Source organism: Drosophila sulfurigaster, chromosome 3 (genome assembly GCF_023558435.1).
Source record: "Drosophila sulfurigaster albostrigata strain 15112-1811.04 chromosome 3, ASM2355843v2, whole genome shotgun sequence".
In the NCBI taxonomy this organism is placed as follows: domain Eukaryota; kingdom Metazoa; phylum Arthropoda; class Insecta; order Diptera; family Drosophilidae; genus Drosophila; species Drosophila sulfurigaster.
In genome coordinates, this window is record NC_084883.1 from 40,935,723 (window position 1) to 40,945,612 (window position 9,890).

Consider the following 9,890-nt stretch of genomic DNA (forward strand, 5'->3'; position numbering starts at 1 on the left):
AATTCTCTTTAAGCACATTTTTAACACATCCCAATCCCAACTTTCGCACATAAAAATTGTCATAAAAACACTTCAAGTTATCAACTGAGTGATAATTTTTATTTGCATATCTATTTTTAGTACACAGCTTGCATTTCACTTTTACTACTTTTGAAACGATTGGAATGTCTATCAAATCTTTACAAAATCAATAAAAAGAAGCCAATAGTATGTAAATTTTAAATGGTATATTAAAAGCAATTTTGTGGTTTCAATAAGTTTAGCATACCCACATTATATATACATAAATGGAATTCAATTTATAAAAAATATATTCATTGAATAATTCGTATAAAAAAAATTAATTCAAAATTCAGACATTGAAGCAACAAATTCAAATTTAAAATATTTTGAGTATTTGGCGCCAAACAGAATTCCATGATAAAAGTTGCCTGCTATAAAACTCAACTCTAAAGCTCCGAACTAAAAGCTAGCTGCGCAGAGTTGTCATGTGGCAAAAGCTCTTATTCAATCCGAACAGCTGTTCGCAAAACTTGTATTTATCTAACGCCTTATCTGCATACACACGCGCAATCGTCAGACGACTTCTTCCCTCCATTGTTTTCGTTTCCAATCAGTTCTACGTTGTGTCTGATTGGGAGTGGTTCGCCATTTTGCGGTCTACAGCAATAATACGTTCAGTGTTCGTCTTTTTTTAATTTTACCGGCATTTTAATTAAACATTCTAGAAGGTGAGCAGATCATGTACAAACTATATAGAACAAAAAACCATTTCATATCTCAACTCAATGTTCATTGTGACGTGTTCAAGGCATCCGAAGTACATAATAAATGGCATATCAAGATACTTTGAGCGCTGACTTTCAAGTTTTGCTATAAAGTGTTAATCACAATACCCAAATGTATAGTATATATGTAGGTGCTCGTTAGACTACTAAATTCAAATAGGGAATTATAAATGGAGGTGTGTTTAAATGAATAATTTACGATTACTTATGCTTTAAGTAACCTTTGTCACTGTTTGCCTTTTTGACTTTTTTTAGCTCACAGATTTCGTTCGCTTTGAGTTGAACTTTCCCCAATAAGCAAACACAACATATGCAAGCACACACACACTTATTTAGCGCATATGCATATGCATGTGTATAAGTATGTTGGCAGTCACTCACACACACGCCTTATATGCAATTTATGTGCTTGTTTATTTTGTTGTCTCTCTTTCTCTTTGTAAGGCACAGCCGGTTTGCCTACGAGATTAAGAGAAAAGAAAGAAATCAGAAAAAGAGAGAGAGAGATAGCAGTTACACGTCGTCAATATCCAAACACCTGTGCTGTGTTGTTTAGTTCAGTTCAGTTATTCTTTCCAATACTCGTTCAAAGTTTCAATATTCAATATGCAATGTCATTCTTCAAAAGATTGTTCGAGCAATTGTCAAGTTTATCAATAGAAGTATTGTAATACACACTTGTTTTTCGCCGTTTTGCACTCTCAGCGTTATGAAATACTTCTAAATCTTATCAGTTTGCATAGGGCTCTGATAGCAAACACAAATCATACATTAAGTATACACACTTAAAGAGAGGCTGGTGTAAAAAACAGTTGTTTGTGAAAGCGTCAACAATTTAGGCAACCATTTTGTATAGTCAACTCCCTAATTTGTGGGCACGTCTTTATTTATTTGTTGTTGCTGCTGGACATGGCGTGATTTCTCAATAGACAAAATCACGCCATCTGGATTCCTAAATTGGGGCCAGTATGATAGTAATTATCATAGCAGGCTTATTAGGCTGTATCGTGGATGCATACTAATTTGCATTCAACTGCACTTAATAATTATTTTGAGAAAACCCAGCTGTGGAAAACCCCAATAAAATCAAAGAAAAAACCTCTAGAGTATCAAGTTCCTTATCATTTAATTAAATTGTTATATAAGCTGTTGAGAATTGCACAATTAGTTGTGCAACATAATAATTGTGGCAATTAAAATTATTTGATAAGCAAACTGCATAGAAACCAAAGCCATTGGCGCCATATTTAAAGTTTTGAAGTGTCTGTCATTGCACAACACTGCCCCCAAGTGCCAACGAGTTCAGCTATCGTTTATCGATTAAGATCGACGTGCGTAGTTAAACATCGCAATTATCAGACATGTTTTTAGGAGGTGTGACCATGAACTTGTCATAAATACTGAGCTTTCAATGCTCGTACTATGGAAATGTTTTCAGCACGCGCCAACACTGCTCAAAACTAATAATATTGTGCGATTGTGCTAAATAGTGAGAGTGAGAGAGCGAGACAACCGTCCTCCGCTCAATTAAAAGTTGATTGACACTGACTGTCAGTCGGCCGCCCGGCAAATGCGATAACGATTACTAACCAGACGCACTGTTGTCATTTAGCTACGTATTATAATGTCAATTTGTGATAATTCTAAAACAAAATATTTCAAAGTGTGTAGCAAAGCGCAGTGAATCTAATCTGATTGCGGGTCCATATAAAAGAAACTGATAACGGCGATTGCGCAACACAAGTACAAGTACATTTAAAATTAGTGCAGTACTCGAATAGACAAAGTAGGCGAGTAACGAATAAGGAATAACGGTGCGCACAGTTATCAGTTGTAACTCGACAGGCGTAGCGTCGACGTCGAGTGTTAGGCAGAATTGTAATTTGTGTTTTGTTTTTGTTCTAAATTTTCGCAGCATATTTTGCCTACCGGGTTAACAAAAACAACAAATAAATTCTAGTCATCAACCAAGCATTCATTCATCAAATCACAATGTTTGCCTTCCGTCGCACCCTCAACATGGTCGCCAATCCCCGGGCGCGTTCAATGATGATTCGTGACGCTTTCAAAGCGAATTTTTCCATCAGCTCTGTGGTAGGTGTTATTTGCTGTCTCTTAAGTCCGATCAAAGTTCACTTTGTGCCAAGTCCAAACACACATATGAACATATGAAGCTTTAAGACACTGTTCAAAACAAAATCTGAATTGTTATTTAAAAAATCGTTCAACAATTTTAATAAAATCTGTAAAAATGAAAGAGGTCATCCATTTTTATCGCATCATATATATCAAAGTTAATCAACTGCCTTACTTAGACTTATATGACTTGTAATCCCGATCAGATGGCCCAAAAGATTGCCGCTGGACCCGTGGTCGATATCCTCGGAGATGAGATGACTCGCATCATCTGGGATGCCATCAAGAATAAGCTCATTCTGCCATTCCTCGACATTGAGTTGCACACATACGATCTGGGCATCGAGTACCGTGATCAGACCGAGGATCAGGTAACCATCGATTGTGCCGAGGCCATCAAGAAGTACAATGTGGGCATCAAGTGTGCCACCATCACTCCCGATGAGAAGCGTGTCGAAGAATTCAATCTGAAGAAGATGTGGAAGTCGCCCAACGGCACCATTCGTAACATTCTCGGAGGCACCGTTTTCCGTGAGGCCATCATCTGCCAGAATGTGCCGCGTCTGGTCACCGGCTGGCAAAAACCCATTGTCATCGGTCGTCATGCCCATGCCGATCAATACAAGGCCACCGATTATGTGGTGCCCGGTGCTGGCAAGCTGACGCTGACCTGGAAGGGTGAGGATGGCCAGATCATCGAAGAGGTGATCAATGACTTCAAGGGACCTGGTGTGGCCCTCGGCATGTTCAACACTGATGATTCCATTGTGGACTTTGCTCATTCTTCGTTCAAATTTGCTCTGGATCGCAAGTTCCCACTCTACATGAGCACCAAGAACACCATTCTGAAGAAGTACGATGGTCGCTTCAAAGACATCTTCCAGGAACTGTACGATAGCACCTACAAGGCTGACTACGAGGCTGCCGGCATCTGGTATGAGCATCGTTTGATCGACGATATGGTTGCCTACTGCATGAAGTCCGAGGGTGGCTTTGTCTGGGCCTGCAAGAACTACGATGGTGATGTCCAGTCCGATTCCGTTGCCCAGGGCTTTGGCTCGCTGGGTATGATGACTTCGGTGCTGTTGTGCCCCGATGGCAAGACTGTGGAGGCTGAGGCCGCTCACGGCACAGTGACTCGTCACTACCGCTTGTACCAACAGGGCAAGGAGACTTCCACCAACTCGATTGCTTCCATCTTTGCCTGGACTCGTGGTCTGTTGCACCGCGCCAAGCTCGATGACAATACTGAGCTGCAGGCCTTTGCCGAGACCTTGGAGAGGGTGTGCGTCGAGACCATTGAAGGTGGCGCCATGACCAAGGATCTGGCCATTTGCATCAAGGGCAGCATTAGTGCCGTCGAGCGCAAGGACTACCAGGAGACCTTTGAGTTCATCGATACACTGGCCAAGAATCTGGAGGCCGCTCTCAAGACTAGGAAGTCGCAGCTCTAAGCAATCACAAACACACAAGCTCTCATCCTTAATCCACGTTCGTCATTTGCTTGTACATAGTAGTATTTGTGAATGTGTATAAATGTCCTTTATTTGGCTCTACGTTTCTTGTACTCTTCCATTGTCTTTCATTGTCTCTGCGAGACGCACTCATCACCCTACTACCCAATCACCATGTGAAACGGAACAACTTTTTAAATAAAACACAAATATTTTTATACCAATAACGTGACCTCTTGTTAATTGTTATTGCACTCGCTACAGAGAAAGTTTAAAGGGGTCTGATGAGTTAGTGCCAAGCCGACTCAATAATTTCTTATAAAAGTTGGTTAATTTAACGGGTAGAACGGTCTGATGGCAACGTAAGTCAATAAAAACATGTCTGTTTTTTCGTCTAAATAGAATCGTAATTATTAGAGGTAAGAAAAGCTAAACTTAGCAGATTTGGTAGTAAAACTTGTAAAGCTCCGATGCAGATAAATTTATTTTTAGAACTCACACACGCCTCCTAAATTTTAATAAATACATTTCGCGTGATCTTAAAACTTTGGTACACATTTTTTAATAAAGATAAGCAGGATGGTTTCGGAAAATTTCATTACGATTGAATAATAAACTTGGAATTTACTTGAGGCGAAAGTTAAATAAAGATTAAACAAACTATTTTTGTTTGTTCTAAAAGTGCATACCGCGTAACCCATAGTCGAGTAGACTCGACGTTAGCTTTCCTACTAGTTATTACTACTCATAAGTGAGGTCTTTAACCTGCTGCCCACCCACAAAAAAACGTTTGTTTGCCTCGAGTTGCCTCTTCTCGCCATGCCTTGCGCTGCCTGTTATGTTAGGTGGGCCATCCACTTGAGAGGCTTCGGCATTGGACGCAGCTTATTGGATTTGCGAGCAGCTGCAGCCAGCCAACAGTCTTGAGTCAACGCTCGTGGACAACGCATCCGTATCAAAGTTAAGAACGAGCTGCCAGCTAGTCATGCTCGCCGAGATCTTGGGCTATGCCTACTGCTTGGCCTATGTGCTCGCCCTGTTCAGTTGGCCAGGCAACGCGTTTCCAGCCAATAGCTATCGGGATCTGGATATTTGCAATCACTGGAATGGCCGGCGTCACTTCCTGGAGCTGGGCGAACGCGGTGAGCTGCATGCCAAAAATGTTAGCACCACAGCATTTCGAGTGAGTATAAAGATAAAAGAACTTTTTTATATCCGGCTGTCTGTCTGTCCGTCTGTTTGTGAACCTAGATCTCATAGAGCTAGAGCAACCAAAGTTGCTGACCGTATTTTGTAAGCTTCGAAGCTTAAAATTTAACAAAATCCACATAAATCGACAGCTGCATTTAAATTTTCCTTCATTGCTATAGAGCTCCCAGCTGAGCATGCCGAACGATCTGACGTCAGCGCCAGCGGATGTGTGGTACCAATGCAATCTGGAGCTCGTTACCTGTGCGGAATGCGTTTTACGCGTCACTTTCACACATGCGAACTTCTCCAAGAGTTGCAGCAACACCGGTGGCAAGTCCAATATGTGTCCCTGCGAGCACATACAGTTCTCGGAGCCGCCCTACGATAGCACCATCTCGGGTCAGGAGTTTTGCGGCGATGGCAAAGTATTTCGCAGCAAGACACGAACACTGCAGCTCAAGTTCTTCTATCGCGCAACAAATGCGCACGTCTTCTCGCTGCAGTATTTCTCCGAGCGTAAGCGATGAACAAAATCCTCTAGAAAATTAGACACTAATCAGACTTATTTCCTTAGGCAATGTGAAGATTGTGAGCGGCACACCGAAGCAGTCCATTGTGGGAAGTGGCAGCAATGCCAACTCTGAGCCGCAGGTTATCTCGACTCCCTACTTTCCCATGGCCTATCCCCGGGATTATGGCATCGAACATATTCTCACCTGCGAATCGGAGAATTGCCAGGTGCGTCTGGACTTTACAGACTTTCAGCTGGGCTTGGCATCAACTCTGGAGATATTTGACTCCAACGGACAAATGCTGGACTCGTATACCGGCGAACATTTCCGACCACCCATCACAGTGAGCAGCGGGAAATCGTTACTGCTGCAGTTCCGGGGAAATTCAGCGACAGGCGTTGGCTTTCGTGCCGAGGTGAGCTTTGTCTCCTCCAAGCAGCTAAGGGACGAGCGACTGGTGCCGTATACGGGTAAGTATCTTAGGTGGACAAGGGGTTCAGGGATGAGGGCACTTGAGGGTCTGCCAATTGTCATATTGATTTTTGACAGCGGTTGAGCAGTTTAAGGGAAAGCAGGGAGGGATGTGGGAAGGCATAGCTGTTGTATAAATTTCAATGTCAATGCAAAGTGGAAATATGAGAAAAACTGAGCAACGCTTTTGGCTTGGTCTAGTTTGGTAACACAATCGATATTGTTAGGGTAGGTAGGTAGGCTTTGACGAATGCCGTAAGAGCTTCAAAAGTATTGTCAGCCAGAATTAGAAATCGGGTTTTAGCTTGTAAACGAGCGATTATTATTGGGGTAGTTAAGGAATACTAAAAAATAAGAAGATAAGTAGAGAATATGAGTTTTAAAGGGTTTAAGAAAAAGCGTTTACTTTAGGGAACTGGGAATGAAGCAATTCGAAAAGATTCCTAGCATAGAGAAATAATGCTCTTTATAGAAAAGATCTTCAGAGCAATTACAACCCAGAGAAAGTAATTTTAATTTTATTTTCGATCTTTCCCTCACAGACTGCGGTGGCATGGTTACTGGACCCGGTGGAGCGATCACCATGATGAATATGATTGAGAATGCCACCGATGTTCGACTCTTCGACTGTATATGGATCATCAAGCCGGGCAATAACTACATGATGATGAAGACTCACATCTCACTGCGCGTGGACGACTTCTACGGCATGGCAGCTCGATCGGAACTAACCATAAAACAAGGCACCACATCGGATGCGACAGAAATTGAGACCATCATGTGGCCAAATAATGGATTGAGCAAAGAGAGCCACATTGCGCCCATCCTGACGGGTTACTACATTCGGCTGCGCGGAGTATTTGGCATGTCCTCCAAACTGGCCATTGTCTACAGCGTCTTCAACTACTTGAGTGGGTATTTCAAAGGGTTAAAGCTTTTTGTTATACACGTTGTTAATATATTATATATAGATGAATAAGCTAAGGTTCCCACAACGTCTGCCTGTCCGTCCGGCTTTACGAAATTCAGGGTTTCAGTGCTAGAGAAAACTAGAGTCACCAACTTTGCGAGGATATATGTACCTTGAGCGCCTGTACGAAGTGAAACTATTTTAAATTTCTGCCACGCCGCTCGCAGCTTCTTTCCATCTGTCTGCCTGTCTGTCCGTGTAACAAAACATCAGGGTTTCAACGATAAAGAAAGCTAGACTCGCCAAATTTAATGTGAATATTCACCCTTCATAACCTGCTCACATCAAACTTCTGACAGCAAATTGGGACTGCTTTACGATCGGATAATGAGTTCTTGGGCTCCATATCTTATTTGCTTTAGATTGCTACATTGGTTCGGAATTCCTGTGCGGCAACAATCATTGCATCTCTATTCGTCTACACTGCGATGGCTTCGATCACTGCGGCGATGGCAGCGATGAGCCCGAATCCTGTGAGGAGGACTGGGCGCATCTGCATCACGATCGCCGCTGGTATTCCCATAAGCCAAACTACTACTTTCCCAAGATGGATCAGTATCCGGACCTGAAGACCGCCACCGGCATCTTCATCATCAGCACACTGGGGATCTTCGGGGTGCTCTCTGGCTGGATGGTCATACTCTACCGCATGGGAGTGCGAGCACGACATCAACGTGAACTGCAAAGTCATCTGCAGACGATAAGCGAGCTGCTCGATCGTCAGGACGAGGATCGCACACCAGACGAACCCCCGAGCTACGAAGCACCGCCAGACTACGAGGAAGTGATCAAGGTGGGTATGCAACAGGAGTTGCGTGAACCGCGTCGTCAGCGGCGACAGCAGCGGCCTCGGGCGCATCGAGAACGCAGCGGATGCAGTCGAGCGCCGAGTAATTGCACCATGCAATCGATGGTACCGCTGCACGGCAGCTGCAGCATGGAGGAGTGTGAGCAGGAACAGCCGAGCACGTCGGCAGCGGCCATGACACGTGCTGTGGCCTCCACCGATACGTCCCAGGATGCGGGACAGGAGCAGCATCAGCAGCTCACGCAACGCATGCTGCTGGCCACGGCCATCTGTGGTAAAAACTTAAGCTAAACCCCCATCCCTCCCTACAGTCGCTAATTTACCCACAGAATCCCATTTACAGGCGCTGCAGGCGCGTCTATCTCGGAGCAACAACAGTCACAGCAGCAGCAATCCCTGGGGATTTCAGCGAGCCCGTCATCGCTTTCCGCTGGGCGTGAACTATCCACAGCCGCTGCAGTCGCAACGGCAACGCAACCGACGACGCCCAACAACAGCACGACGGACGACGGCACCGACGCCTTTCGCGACGCTTCACTCAACATTTCACTCAGTCTAGGCTTGTCGCCCAGTTCGCCCAGCAACGTCGCCACCAATACCACCACCAGCTTGCTTAATCCAACTCCTGGCCAGCAACCCAGCAGCAATTGCACTGAGCACACGTACCTGAAACGCTCCTGGCTACTTGTTCAACAACCAGCGACAGGACAACGTTGTCGCGTTCAACGTTTGCGTCACACTTTCTCCTCACCCGAAGCTTTTAATGCGCCCGCCGAGCTGCATCTCCCGTATCCTGATTTCCTTAGCTATGGTACGAATCTGCCACACGAACGCAGCAGCAGCAACTTTGGCTCCGAACTATCACGTGATCCCTCCAGCTACAGCCTGGGTAAACGTGCACGTCTCGCGGCCGCGGAGCAAAGCGATTGTCGCACCTTGACACCAAGTAGCGATGTGGAGGAGAGCTGCAGTGCAGCGCCAGTGGAAATAGAGCAACACAGCGATAGCGATGCGGAGCAACAGGTGTCGTGCTTTGGTGCTGTGGTCAGCCAACGTCCCAAGCGACGTCGTGTGCGCAGTCGCTCCTTTAGCAATGCACGTGGAGCTGGCGGCGGCAGCGGAGCAAGACGTCGCCTCAGGCAGCGTAGCTCTTCGGCGGATTTGCTTATCTATGCCAGCATGCAGCGGGAGGGCGAAGGTCAACGATTGTTCTTCATATAAGGGAGCTTAAGTTGGAAGTGGGAACGATAGTATTAATGAAAAGGTGCGTTGCTGTCCAGGAACTGGTCTGAAACTCATGAATAAATATTTAAACACTGATGCCTATGTTAAATGTGCTAAATAAATGTTTACACAATTTGTTGAATTTCATGGGATTTGTTTTGATAATTCATATGTATATTTTGTATATAGCAGGGTTAATATTTATGCAGTACATGCCAAACTGTATGCCCAGTGATTGTGAAGCGTACAGTTGGACAAGCCTAGGTGCGCTCAGGTGCACAGAAGAAAACAAAAGACGCGTCTCAACAAAATACGCAAAACGGGAAACCAAGGAAT

The 9,890-nt window shown here is 44.5% G+C and overlaps 2 protein-coding genes and 1 long non-coding RNA gene across 7 annotated transcripts; 2 read left to right on the forward strand and 1 right to left on the reverse strand.

Annotated features, from left to right (window-relative positions):
* Window positions 1-583: 583 nt before the first annotated feature.
* LOC133841328 (isocitrate dehydrogenase [NADP] cytoplasmic) lies at window positions 584-4,605 on the forward strand. 4 transcript variants are annotated; one of them, XM_062273732.1, is made up of 2 exons: window positions 584-731; window positions 3,131-4,605. In XM_062273732.1, exon 2 carries the CDS (start codon window positions 3,131-3,133, stop codon window positions 4,376-4,378), a length of 1,248 nt encoding a protein of 415 aa, XP_062129716.1. In that variant the 5' UTR covers window positions 584-731; the 3' UTR covers window positions 4,379-4,605. The 4 variants fall into 4 exon arrangements, with proteins under 4 accessions (XP_062129716.1, XP_062129713.1, XP_062129714.1 ...); XM_062273729.1 differs by lacking the exon at window positions 584-731 and adding an exon at window positions 2,612-2,882 and having other exon boundaries at window positions 3,104-4,605; XM_062273730.1 differs by lacking the exon at window positions 584-731 and adding an exon at window positions 2,612-2,882.
* On the reverse strand, window positions 1,062-1,892 carry LOC133841337 (uncharacterized). Its single transcript, XR_009894290.1, has 2 exons — window positions 1,327-1,892; window positions 1,062-1,247 (listed from the first exon to the last, which is right to left on the reverse strand). It is a non-coding gene; the product is annotated as an uncharacterized LOC133841337 (long non-coding RNA).
* A 110-nt stretch (window positions 4,606-4,715) lies between the features above and the next one.
* Window positions 4,716-9,701, forward strand: LOC133841315 (uncharacterized). 2 transcript variants are annotated; one of them, XM_062273705.1, is made up of 6 exons: window positions 4,716-5,561; window positions 5,749-6,085; window positions 6,144-6,551; window positions 7,095-7,463; window positions 7,885-8,604; window positions 8,660-9,028. In XM_062273705.1, exons 1-6 carry the CDS (start codon window positions 5,364-5,366, stop codon window positions 8,887-8,889), a joined length of 2,262 nt encoding a protein of 753 aa, XP_062129689.1. In that variant the 5' UTR covers window positions 4,716-5,363; the 3' UTR covers window positions 8,890-9,028. The 2 variants fall into 2 exon arrangements, with proteins under 2 accessions (XP_062129689.1, XP_062129688.1); XM_062273704.1 differs by having other exon boundaries at window positions 4,717-5,561; window positions 8,674-9,701.
* The last annotated feature ends 189 nt before the right edge of the window (window positions 9,702-9,890 follow it).